This window comes from Poecilia mexicana, unplaced genomic scaffold, assembly GCF_051168715.1.
Source record: "Poecilia mexicana isolate PSO_F unplaced genomic scaffold, ASM5116871v1 scaffold_9, whole genome shotgun sequence".
Taxonomy (NCBI): domain Eukaryota; kingdom Metazoa; phylum Chordata; class Actinopteri; order Cyprinodontiformes; family Poeciliidae; genus Poecilia; species Poecilia mexicana.
Window position 1 is genome coordinate 2,128,014 of NW_028263378.1, and position 13,247 is coordinate 2,141,260.

A 13,247-nucleotide genomic window follows, 5' to 3' on the forward strand; every position below is an offset into this window, starting at 1 on the left:
AAAACAATCTGTCATTTGCAAATCTCTTTTTTTTGTTGCAGATTTTTCAGTTTATTTTCCTGCAATAAAAGCTTCAGGTTTCCTAGTTAATCCATTTTATCATGAATGTGATTTTTGCCTCCTGCTTGTTACAGGGAGTCACTTAAATATGTGAGCAGTGAAAACAGTTAATTTATGTTTTTACCCATTTAACATTTATTAACAGGAAAAAACTGAGAACTGACCTTTAATATTTACCAGAGGCTTTCATGTCCGTTTTAAAAAAACATCTAAGATTCCCTGTGGGATCAATAAGGTATTTTCTAAATTGAATTTAAATTCTATGCATTGACACAAAGCCGCAGCTAAACTGGAAGAACCAGAACCTCAAATGTCTCAAACCGAGGAAATATCAGACGATATTAGACAAAATTATTTATTTGCTTTGTGAAGTTTTTCACCAAACTGAACAAACTTGACACATTTCTTCTTTTTTGTATCTCAAAGTAACAGAAAGCTGTTAGTATCTGTGTTTCAGAGCTCCCCGTTGTTTCGGGTCGGGACAGAGACGGTTCTGACGGGCCTGAAGCCGCTGTAGCGTCCGTCTGGACTGGGATATTCCTCCCTGATCCTCTGGACGCAGCAGCTGGGGATGACAGGGTGGGAGTCATCAGGAGGAACCCCAAACCTCCAGCTGATGAACTGCCTGTAGGCGCAGTGGCGCAGGGCGGCGGGCTGCGCCCCGCCAGCAGGGGGAGACAGAGGGTCCTGGTAGAGCAGGACGGCCTGCAGCAGCCAGCGGTCCAACACCAGCCGCCTGAACGGAGGAGACGAGGCGATGCAGGCGCCGTCGCTCCGCCTGCAGCACAGCTCCTCCTGGGGGGCAGAGGAAGTGCAGCAGCCGCATTTACACCAGCCTGGCTGGCGCCGTTTGGGGTCAGAGGTCGGTTTCTGGTCCTGGGGAGGCTGAGCGTCCGCGTTGACGTCCGGCTGCAGGAGACAGAGAGCGGCTCTCAGGTGTCCCGAGTCCTGCAGAGGGGACAGAAATGTCTGCAGCTTCAGGAATGAAACTCAGATTATGAATTATGAGACATTTAGAGTGACAGGTTTTGGTTGAACCCGACCAGTAAGAGTCCAACTGGAAAAGCTCTAATGAACAAGTCTGAGCATAAAAAGTTTAGCAGTGCTGCACGGCTCAGTGGAATGAGCCACAATGAAAAGTCATTACTCTGCTCTGGTTCTGGTAGAAAAACTAAATGTTTTGTTCTGCAGCTAAAACCCGAGTCCAGCTCTGCTGCAATGACTCTGAAGGAAAAACCTTAAAAATTACAATGATCCTGGTTTGAGTCTATTTTGTTTGCATCGTTTTCTAATCACCATCAAATTCAGCTGGAAATTATTGAAATTAAACGCATTAAAATGAATTACAGTGTGAACAGTGGAAAACCTAAAACTGCAGTAACTTCATGTTGAAGTGGTTCATGCAGGTTTGGACCGGTTCTGTTCTGGTTTCTTACAGAACCAGCTTTACCTTGCGCGGCAGAACCGACATGGGTTTTATGTTTTGGAGACTCTTCTTGCGCGACCTCTTGACCAGCCGCAGCTTCTCTTCATCGACGTACGACACGCAGAGGATGCACTGCAACACGGGCAGAGGGATGATGGACTTCAGGTACCGATCGCTTTGCCCAACAACGCCGGGTCACATCCTCACCTGCTGCGAGTCCGGGACCGACTCCACTTTCCTCTCAGAGTAGTTCTGTCCGACGTCTGCAGAATAGCAGCTGGTTTCCAGCAGCCAGTCGATCAACACCGTCGTCTGGGGGTTTAAAACAGACTGGAGAAAATCAACGACTTTATTCCAGAACCACTGGACATCGTCTCAAAACTGATGTCAGACACAAAATGCTGAGAAGTTAGTGACATCTAGTGGCAGGGAAAGTAATTACAAGCCTTTCTCTAGTCAGTGAACATAAACGGACTGCAGATCCGTCCATGTCAGTCTGAAATGTTTTCGTCATCTGTAGATGTGTGACTCCTCACCAGAGCGTAGTACGACAGCGTTGACCCGATGTAGACGATGAGCTGAATGAAGCTGAACTTCCCCGCCTGGAACACAAACCAAACGCTTAGATTTTATCTCCACAGCATCAACCAAACATTCAGAAACATGGAGGCCAGGAGTTCCTCAGGGGGGAAATAATTATCCAATTAATTCTCCTGGTGTTTTTATTGATTCTGGGATCAATAAAAACACCAGATCTTAAATGTTGCCACAAACATCGTTTCAGGAAAATGTGTTGCTTAATACGGACATTTTGTCCAAACATTTTGAGGACCAAAAATGTTACGTTGAACAACGAGGAGGAATCAGAGCCACCATCCAGAGTTAAACATTAATGATCCTTTAGTTAATTAGAAACTACAAAATAAAGGCCTGACAGCAGAAACAGGAAAAAGTGGCCATCAACAACGCATAACCCCGTCCACGGTACGGACCACCAGCGGTCTGAGAAACTTGAGGACATTAAGAAAGTTGGACGGAAGGATGAGGGAGATGACTCTGTTGTTTCAGGGTCATTACATTCAAGAATCTTTAATCTCTTTAAATACAGCGTCTCCTTTTCTATCAGAGATCTGACCGTCTTCCAAACCCAAAGATCCAAGCAGGAACGTTAAATTAAAGGTCAGATAAAGACCAACCTGTCCGAACACCATGACGTCGAATCTGATCCCGAAGGCTTTGTAGAGCGTTCGCTCCTCCACGCCGTTCACCGTGTTGTACTTCGCAAACCTGAGGAAACGAGAACAAGTTTTGTTGTTACATCAAATCTATTCAGCCAGAACCTCCAGGTGTTAATCACTCAAACTCTTTGTTGTCACGGTTTCCATGGCGACTGATGAACTTATGACCTTCACCTGAAGTTGAGTCCGGGGTAAAGCGTCTTGTTGCTCTCCCTCTCGTCCAGCCGTCTGAAGGAGTATCTGGGGAGGCAGCGCTGCATCAACCGGTCCAGGTTGCAGTCCCATTTGATTTGGATACCGATGACGCCCCCCTGTGGCCAACAGGGGAAACAACAGTTAACCCCTTGGACTCCTACACATTTCTAATTTAATATTTTCGATATTTGCTGTTGATTTTCAGGCTTTTCTGTATGAACCAAAAATATGTTACCAGCCCCAAACCATCACACTGCCACCACCATGCTTTACTGTAGATATATTACGTTTTGGAGATGTTATCACTACTTTTACTTTAGGAGGTTAAAGCTGTTAGAGTCAATGTTGAAGCTTTTTTCTCATTTTTAGAACGAAATTCTCAATTTCAAACATGAAAATGGCTTTTTTTGTTTTACAAAAAGCACAAAAATAAAAACCTTTAGTGTCAAAGCAAAATATAATTTTTTACAAACTAACGACAATTAAATGAACATGTAGCATAAAATGAGTTAATAAACAATCACCTCCTGCAAGTCAGTTTTTAAAAGCTGTTCAATTCTTACTTATATAACAGGTGGGAGAAATGCTTCTTCTCCAATATGTCAATAAAACCCATTTTAGTTCAGAGTGAAAATGATGAAACATCATCAGGAACCTTTAAACATTCGCCTTAGAAACTGAAGGTCGCTGCTTCCCGTTTTTATTTTTAGCATCAGTTTCATTTCTCTCTCAGGACAAGCAAAGGTCCAAACAGGGAAACAGGAAAATCTTTCTGCTCCCATCCTGCATTCAGCCGGTCGGATAAAAAAATGTTTTCCAGAGCATTCTGGAGGTTCCTGCAGAGCGCCTCTACCTCCACAGCCATGTCGGAGAACTTCTCCCCGGCCTCTCGCACCATGTCTCCCAGTCGGAAGATGGGGCAGAGCGAGTCGTTGGCTCTGTGGCAGCTCCTCAGGTAGGCGTCGTTCATCTGAGGGAGGATGTTCCGACTGCGAGAAGGATCCAGAGTCAGAGAGTCAGGAAACAGCCGGCTGAATTTAACCGAACATAAACTTCTTTACATCCATTCTTTATTCCTAGTTAATGGTCTTGAGACAACATTTGTTGTGCATAATCTGAATTTAAAAGGCTGAGAGAAACTCCTGGAGCGTCTGATGGATCTGAAGGTTGAAAAAGTTCCTGAAAAAGTTTCAGAGTCTCACCGGATGAAGTTGAAGGCTGGAAATCTGATGTTGTTCTTGATGAGGACGGTGAAGTTTTCAGCTGCTGCCAGCAGAGCAGGTCTGAAAAATAAATGTTTGTTATCACATAAAAAACTGTGTAAAAGTCCTAAATCATCTTAAGCAAAACCAGTTCCTGCAGTCTTGATCAACAGTTCTTAAGAGTTTCTGAAGTTCTTTCAAAATAAATTCACTTAATGGAAAAACACCAATTTAAAAAAAAACTTTTGTCGATAAAAAGTTTTGGTGCTAAGATGAGGTGCATTTTTTGTGTGAAATTGGTTTATTTCACAAAACTGCAACAGAAATATTTTTTTTGCATCACATGATCAACAACTGAATGTTACCACTGACAGAAACTATGAAGATGAAGGTAACAGGAAGTAGCTGGAGAATGATGGTGTGGCATGATTTCTATAACTTATCATGTGAACAAAATTATTCATGTGTGATTTCACTTGCATTTCTTACTTAATAGAAAAGTGCAATTGTGAAATTACTGCAATACTGTGTAATAGAAAAGCAGATTGTGCAACTGAAAGGACATTCTCAATAGAAGATATAAAAACAAGAGCAAACTCAGAAGAATAGTTTTTATTATAAAAAACTATCAAAAACATAAATAGAGACACTCAGTGACCTTGGAGGGTTTGTCTGGGTTTCAATCGGACACCAAGCAGAAACTTCACAGGTTTTCTTCATCACATCAAACCTGATGCAGGATCCGGTCTGAATCCCTGCAGGAGGAAAACGGTCCTGAGTTTGTTACCGCAGAAAGATTCCTGCAGCTGAACCAAACGGCAGAGCAGGAACCGGATGAATACAGATGTTATGTGTTTAGTGCAGCAGCTGCAGCCTGCATGCAGGTTAGTGATTAACGTGAAGGAGCAACACTGAGGCTAATTCTCTGAAACTGGATCCAGTTTGTTTAAACTTCTGTTTCTGCAGCCGTCCAGTGAAACCAGTGGGTTTACCGTGACTCTGCTGGTCCCAGGCTCCTTCCTCACAGTCCTGATCCGAGCGACACAGCCGGCCTTTAGAGGGAACCTGGGAGACAAACAGGCAGAACTTTAAGTCCAATTTTATTATGGTGCTGAACACTTTAATCACACAACCTGAGTGAAATACAAGTGAAGGAGATAAACCTGCATCGAATGTCAACATGTCACTGATGTTCAGTCATTTTCCAGTTTATAATCCTTAAAGTGATTTTCTTCTGCAGGTTTTTGACTTTTTGATCATTTTAAAGTTTTTACACATTTCCACCAGAACCAAACATGGAGAAGCTTCACTCAGTTTTTATGTTCCTCTAATCTGGAACAAACTTCCAGAAAACTAAGAAACTGCTGAAACACTGACTTCCTTTAAATCCATTTTATTTATAGTCTGGACTCAAAGTTTTCATCACTTCTCTTTATTTTGTTACTGTGATGTTTTTTGTTTGGAAATAGTTTTTTTGTTTTCTTCATGTAAAGCATCTTCAGCTGCCTTGTTGCTGAAACAACAAAACAATTTACAGACATAAAATAACAGAAAACAAAAACATTGCAAGTTAATATTTAAAGCACCTCTGCACATTTTCCCTGCTTCTGATTCTTTGTCACAATAACGTTGGTCATCACAAAGAAGGAGTTTCTGTCCTAAAGAGAGAAGAAGAAAAGTCTTTGAACTTTTTTCAGCAATATGAATATATTGTTGGCAGATAATGAATCTCCCACCTGAGAGGAGCCGCTGTAGTCGGCCACGTCCCACAACAAGTTCCCGACCCCCGTCAGGTGAGTCTGAGCCACACCCTTCACCTTGGTGGTGACGGAGCTCACCACCAGGTCAAACTCCTGGTACTTCCTGTTCCACAGCATCACGATGCTGAGATAGAGAAAACACACCTTAATCACGTTCAGTATTAAAGTTTATGCCAGGAAAACAGGAAAAAGAGACTTTAATAGTACAGCTTGTTGGGAAAAAAACGTCTTCTCCCTAAAAACAATATGGAGAAAAACTGAAACGATCATCATAATCCACAGCATCATGTCTGAAGAAAACCAAACGAATCAAATCAACACAAAGATCTCAGAAACCATTTTCTGTTGATTTTTAATAACTTTTAAATTTATCAGCTTTAAAAACTGTAAACAGCGAAAGTCTTTATTAGTAAACTTCCTAAAATCAAAACTTACTTTTAGTCGTGATTTTATATCTAGATTTTGTATTTAAGAGTTAATTTTGCTGAATTTAATTATTTCTACATTTAAGTTGCATTTCATAGCTGTTATTGCAGATTAGTTGCTTTAATAATATGCAGTTTCTGCATCTTTTTCCATGAATTCAGCTCCAACTGTCTGCAGAAAAACTATTTATTCAAATTGAGACGCTACAAAACGAGGCGATTCTTTTATTTAAGGCTTTTAAAATCTAAATTCAGAACAAGTGCAGCAGATCAGGAGTGAACGGGTCGGTTTCAGAACCGTTCAGCAGTGAAATGATCCTAACGGAACCAGTGAAATGCAGCAGAAAGTGCGGCTTCTCCCTGCGGGAAGATGCGGGGGTGTGAAATATTTCTTCTCACCAGATAAACAGCAGGATCGCCCCGTTCAGGCTCCATTTGAGCGAACCGAGCCGGACGCTCTGGATCCGGACCAGCTTGCTGGTTTGGTACTGACAGAGGCCGAGCGGGTCGCAGCCAGGCATGCCGAGAGGAGTGTCAGAGAGTCGGCTGGACTTGGGTTGAGGACCGCAGGAGGAACCTCGGTGTGACTCTTCTTCCTGTGGACCGGGTCACATGTCCGGCTGCGGATCCTCACAGCTGCTGCGGCGTCTTTAACCCACATTCTGATCAGATCAACACAATAGATCATTATTTATGATAGTAGCTCTGAAAAATAGTTTAACTAAAATCTTAAATCAATGGTTGATGAAATATTTTATTCACGGGTTGAAATAATTAATTACCAACTTTTAATTATAATTATAATAATTTATTTTTAAATTAAATTATGTTTTTCTGTAAATTCATAATTTTGAATTGGTTATTTCAACTACTTCCTATTCTTCTCCGCACCGATTTTAATGGCCACTAGATGGCAGTATTGCACCGATTTATTGGCCACTAGATGGCAGTATTGCACCGATTTTAATGGCCACTAGATGGCGGCATTGCCCAGATTTTTAACTAATTGTACGTTGTTCGGCACCTGGAATCAAATGCACGTTGGAAAACGTCTTAAGACCCACAAACAAGGTTTTTAAACGAAACCCAAGATGGTAGCATCATTTTGAATTAATTTAGAGTTAAAAATAATGTTAAGTATTTTGTTCTAGTTATATTCAAAACTGCGGTTTTAAACATAAGCTAAACTAAGGAATTAAGAACAGATTATTTATTTTTAACTGTAGAAACTTTATAATTTTTCAGATTATGATCATCTAGACCTAAAGCAGATAAAGTAGGAGATTTTATGAATTATGTTCTTTATGGTGATCTGGATTAAATGGACAAAATGATTTTTTTCAAACGTCTGGTGTCTTGGATGGAGAAGAAAAAAAGTCTAAAATTTTACACTTTTCTCCTCATACTCTGACAAATGTTTATTCAGTTTTCTCCTGCAGGTAACAGAACCGTCTCCTTTCAGGTCCAAAGACCCGATGAAACTGATTCTGTCTTCACACATCAACATATTAAAGTGCAACTGAATCCTAATAAAGAAGTTCTTATTTGCAGCAGAACAGGAAGATTGTGTGGACAAAGTGACCAACAAAGACAGAGATTCATGGTTGCACACAAAGACATCCAGTGTGGCTCCTGCAGGATCCACTGAGCTGCAAACAGACGACAGACAGAGCAGCACCACAGCAGCATCACAGCAGCATCACAGCAGCATCACAGCAGCATCACAGCAGCATCACAGCAGCATCACAGCGTTCAGAGATCCATCATTCTGCTGAAGATCAGCAAACATCTGAACACATCGCTGTTTAAGGAATAATGTGTCTAACAGTAAGTTGTACTGAACCTCCTGTTGTCTGTTTGGATGCTAGAAAATAAAAAAAAACATTTTGTAAACCAGTTCATATTGTTCATGATTTTATTGAACAGTTCTTAGTTCCAGTTTTTCCATCTCTTTAATAACAGGATGATGGTTCAGTTCTTTCTCAGCCCTTCAGATTAAACGTTTGGAGGCGTTCTGCAGAAGCAACCAGACATCAGATTTTAATTTCTGTGTTCTCAGCGGAAATACTTGAGGAACATGGGTTTGAGCTTGTGGAGCTCTGTGTTGTTCTGCATCTTCTGCTGCAGGCCGCTGGAGTCCAGCAGCGCCTCGTGGGCCTGGTCGACCAGCTTCACTCCCAGCTCCTTCTTCACTCGATCCCTCCAGGCCGTCAGCTTGGGCCGGCCTTGGAACGGATCCACGCCGACTCCCAGAGGCTGCAGACATCAGCATGACGGCTCAGAACAGGAGTCGTCGCATTCATTCATCATTTAAACTAGAAATTAAAAATCTCTTCAGTACATTGAAACCATTTCCACAGCTGCCTCTGATCAGGATCGGACATTTATCATATCATAAATGTTAAACATTAAGGCTGAATGGTACATTAGCATCAACACCAGATGACTAAATATGTTAGACATGTCAGTTCAGACTGATATTAATTAGTAATGTTTATTTCTTCTTGCCGTATTTTGTTGTGGCTTTAAATTCTGGTTAAATTTGTGGTAAAATTTTGACGGTTTGCTACGAAGTGCAAACTGCTTTAGTTTGCACTTCGTAGCAAATGGCACATTAAGTGCCATTTAAAGCAGAGGAGCTTCTGTAATTTGATCCAAATAGCTAATAGAAAATGTAACACTTAGATTTAGTTTACAGAACATGAGACATGATTTGTCTTATAGAAATGACTTTAGTTTTTCTGTTTTGCCGTTATTAACTATAACTGTCTTTGTTATTGTTCTGTCTCTGCTTGTTGTTGTCTGCAGTTTGAAGCAATAGTGAAAATCTGAAAAATAAAACATTTTAATCATTTTAAAAACATTTAAAACATTAACCATAAGAAGGTTAGTAAATGTTTTTAGTTTCCATTTTTTGAGCTTTTTTGATGCAACAAAGGTTTTAATTTGTCTATTTACATATTAGTAGGTTATATAAACTGAATCCAGCATTTACTCCAGTGGCCAGCAGGGGGCAGAGACGTATGAAGAGATTAGAGCTGATTTTAAGTTTTAGCTGCAGAGCTAAAGAATGATGTCCGTCGGTCTCAGAGTGGAATAACAGACGAGGCTGGAAAAGTGAAGCAAAGTGTTTTTCTCTGATGATCTGAACTTACACTCAGTACAGATCATATTTAAAATTAATCTAAAGAAAGTGGACTTTAAATATAAATCCTAGTAAAACGTAGTCCGGTTATTGTCAGTTAATAACAGATTAATTTCCTGTGTGAGTGAGATGAGCTGTAACAATGAGAGCCGACCTGCAGCTGCTGCAGCTGCTGCAGGTCGGCAGCAGGTGCTGCAGCAGGTAACCAGGTGTTCAGATCATTACCTGCATCATCTCCACCATGGCCACCAGATCCGCCACAGAGATCTTGTTCCCGACGATGAAGGGCTTGTCCTGCAGGAATTTCTCCTCCAGCAGGTTGAGGGATTGCTTCATGTCCTCCAGGGTGGCGTCCAGCTTGTCCTTCGGGGCCTCGGAGCCCATCAGGGGCCGATGCATGAGCTGTCCGCAGAAATCATTCATGGTTACAGCAGGTACTGTAAAAATATCTGAGATGATCTAAGAACATCTGCTGCAATTATTCTGACTGGTTTTTATTTGATAAAGCTGCTGTGGTTTCAATATGAAGGTCATTCTGCCATTAATTCAGAGATAAACAACCTGGATATTATCTGCTGTCGTAACTCATCATCCAAGTATCTTGTTCTCTGGTAGCAGTCAGTCTTGAAACACTCAGCAAAAACTCAACGATTCTCCCTCTGTTCCTCCAGAAGGGCTGGGATTATTTTCCTCATACTAGTCAGAAGTTAAAGGAAATAAACTCAGTTCTTTCCTGATCAAACCGTCAACATGTCATCATGTCTCTTCGCTTTTGACTGTTGATCCAGATTGTTGTAAAATTTATTGCAGAAAATTACCCTGAAAAATAAATCCATATATCCTGTAATATTCTCCATAATTAGCTCAAAACTGCAGGTTTAGATGTTCAACATTAGTTTGAATTTTACTGATTAACTGTTTTTAAATAAATATTGCATAAACAACAGAACATTGTTGTTCATTGTTGTCAGACTCTTCCTGTAACATCATGTGAGATCAGAGGGGCTGATCTGGGACACGAACCCTGAGCAGGAAGACCTTTGAGCAGTGAGATCGGAGGTTCAGATGCTGCCAGGATAAATATTCATCAACACGAGCTCTCTGCTGCAGCTCCGCTGGAAACCAGTGATCTGCCACCGAGCATTTCTGCACCAGGTACTGCAGGATCGCAGTGCTGCAACACACACACACACACACACACACACACACACACACACACACACACACACACACAGACACACACACACACACGTACACACACACACACACACACGCACACACACACACACAGACACACACACACACACGTACACACACACACACACACACACACACAGACACACACACACACACGTACACACACACACGCACACACACACACACACACGCACACGTACACACACACACACACACACGCACACACACGTACACACACACACACACACCCACGCACGCACACACACACACACACACACACACACACACACACACACACACACACACACACACACACACACACACAGAGACAGTCAACACTGCAGAACTCTGATCTTACCAAGTGACTCTGGTCGAGTTTCTTTGTGCACCGGAAATGAGACAAAACTAATTTACCAATAACTTTTCATCAAGAAATAGAAACTCGTTTTATCTCATTAATATCTTAATATTGATGAAAAAGTTCCAGTTCTAATGATTTACAACAAAACATTTTTCCATGTTATGTGAGTTAATCTGCCAGTGGAACAAGAACTTTTACATCAACATTAAAGGATTATTGATTTAGAACAAGCTCCTATAATGTACCAAAAAGTTAGTTTTGTCATATTTCAGGCGTACTGAGATTTTTCCACTAGAAACAAAACCAACAACACTGAGTAACATTCTGTGTTTTTGTGTTGAATGCCTGAGAAAGAGGATTAATTAAAACATTCTGATCTGAGAAAGTTAAAAAGCAGAATCAGAGGCAGGTGAAGCTCTGCAGGCTGAAAAGTTAATTCAACCCTTTGATTCTTCGATCTTTTGCTCCCTGTGTCTGAATGTACCTCCATAACTCTGATCGCGTTGCATCTGAGGGAAATAAATCTGGATCAGTTTCTGAGTAAATGCTTTCAAACGGCTGCAGCGTCTCTTCTACCTTTCTGACAGAATGAAGCTGCCGTCCTCCAGAACCGGAGCTTTCTTCACCAGGTTGAGTTTTCCAAACTCCTCAGAGTACTGCTGCCCTGAACACAACCAGATGACAAAGATCTGATTCTACCGCAGAGTGTTGGTGTCAGGCTTAGGGAAAAAGATCAAAACTATGACAGAAAAGTCAAAATGATGCAAAAATAAAGTTGTAATATTAGGAGAGTGATTTTCCTCCACAAAAAATAACTAAAAACTACATGAGGGATGTTGAACATCTTGTTGGTATCAAATTAACAAAAAGTAAAACTGTAATCTTTTAACACATCAGCCTCAGATTATTATCAGCAGGACTTTGAAATGATTGTACAAACAGCTGTTTACATTTCAAGGAAAAAACTACGGACTTGCTGAGCCGATCATTTCTGATCAAAGCTTCTTTATCAGTTTTACATCTTTCTTCTAGTAAAATTACATCTTTACTCTGATAATATTCTGACTTTATTTGCATGGTTTAAAAGAATATCTTATGTTGACCCTAATACTGATTCAAGTCAAAACACAGTTAATATTTTAAATACATGGCGGCTAAATGTCCTCAACATGTCTGAAAAACAACTTTCACTCTTTTCACTGGTTTTACTTCATTTTCCCCGGTGAATAAACACAATCTGGGTGTAAAATCTGTCCATGGAGGAGTTAAAGTAACATCAGCTCAGGGTGTCGGACCGACAGCTTTCTGCTCAAATGTCAAAACTTTAACTGATAACTCACCAGAAACTCCGTTTCAGTCCAGAACAGAGTCATCAACTCAAACATATTTACTGTTTAACCTGGAACTGGGTTTCCAGACTGATAAACTGTAAGCATGACGTCACAAAGCAGCGGCCATCTTACCTGCCAGCAGATCCACCAGCCTGAACTCATAGGGGATTTTCAGCGCCTCGGCAAACAGGTAGAGGCCGCGGCACGGCGGGGACAGCAGGTCCAGATGGAGCTGCAGATGCTTCACTGCTGCACCGGTTATCCAAACCGCCCAACGCCCCGCCCCTCCTCACCGCCTGGGATCCCCACGCTGACCTTTAACCTCGCCTCGGTCCAACATTTTGTAAACACAGATGAAAATCTAGTTTTCAGCTGTCTGCATACTGTCCAGAGTTTTCAGCAGTAATTAGGAGTTACTGTCTGGACCAAGAGGTCAGACTGAACCTTCAGAGCCACATAAAGACGGTTACAAACTCAGCCTTCTGTCACCTGAAGAACATTTCCAGGATTAAAGATCTAGAGAAACTCCTCCGTCTTCACAGGTCCTAACCCTCTGCCTAAAAATAATCAGCCGTCTGATTTTTTATTTAATTTTTATTCTTATCACATGTACCATCTTCAGCTGCATCTTGAATTTTGCTTTGTTGCTTCAGACAATAAAAAAATAATTTTATTATGAAGAGAGAAAAGCTTCTTAATTAGGGCCTTTATTTTGTTAGATGTGGAAACGGTGTAAACAGAGGTGATGCTGAACTGATCCGCTGACCCTAAGCTACGTACATTTACACTGGCTGCTGTGGCTGAACTTAAAAATTGAGGCTAAACATTTTATTACTGTTCATAAAACTAATAATTCAGGTGATATTTTGATACAATGTTGCTGCTTTGAAGCTACTGTAGTGCAACG

General features: G+C 41.2%; 2 protein-coding genes across 2 annotated transcripts; both read right to left on the reverse strand.

Annotated features, from left to right (window-relative positions):
- Nucleotides 1–401: 401 nt before the first annotated feature.
- p2rx7 (purinergic receptor P2X, ligand-gated ion channel, 7) lies at nucleotides 402–7,072 on the reverse strand. The gene is made up of 13 exons (XM_088008608.1): nucleotides 6,706–7,072; nucleotides 5,858–6,005; nucleotides 5,708–5,779; nucleotides 5,114–5,186; nucleotides 4,780–4,876; nucleotides 4,122–4,202; nucleotides 3,773–3,908; nucleotides 2,899–3,035; nucleotides 2,683–2,773; nucleotides 2,023–2,088; nucleotides 1,694–1,798; nucleotides 1,511–1,618; nucleotides 402–1,008 (listed from the first exon to the last, which is right to left on the reverse strand). Exons 1-13 carry the CDS (start codon nucleotides 6,825–6,827, stop codon nucleotides 514–516), a joined length of 1,731 nt encoding a protein of 576 aa, XP_087864734.1. The 5' UTR covers nucleotides 6,828–7,072; the 3' UTR covers nucleotides 402–513.
- Nucleotides 7,073–8,207: 1,135 nt separating this feature from the next.
- On the reverse strand, nucleotides 8,208–12,680 carry LOC106908120 (glutathione S-transferase theta-1-like). The gene is made up of 6 exons (XM_088008439.1): nucleotides 12,668–12,680; nucleotides 12,473–12,625; nucleotides 11,586–11,673; nucleotides 10,475–10,625; nucleotides 9,677–9,853; nucleotides 8,208–8,562 (listed from the first exon to the last, which is right to left on the reverse strand). Exons 1-6 carry the CDS (start codon nucleotides 12,678–12,680, stop codon nucleotides 8,362–8,364), a joined length of 783 nt encoding a protein of 260 aa, XP_087864565.1. The 3' UTR covers nucleotides 8,208–8,361.
- Between the last annotated feature and the right edge of the window lie 567 nt (nucleotides 12,681–13,247).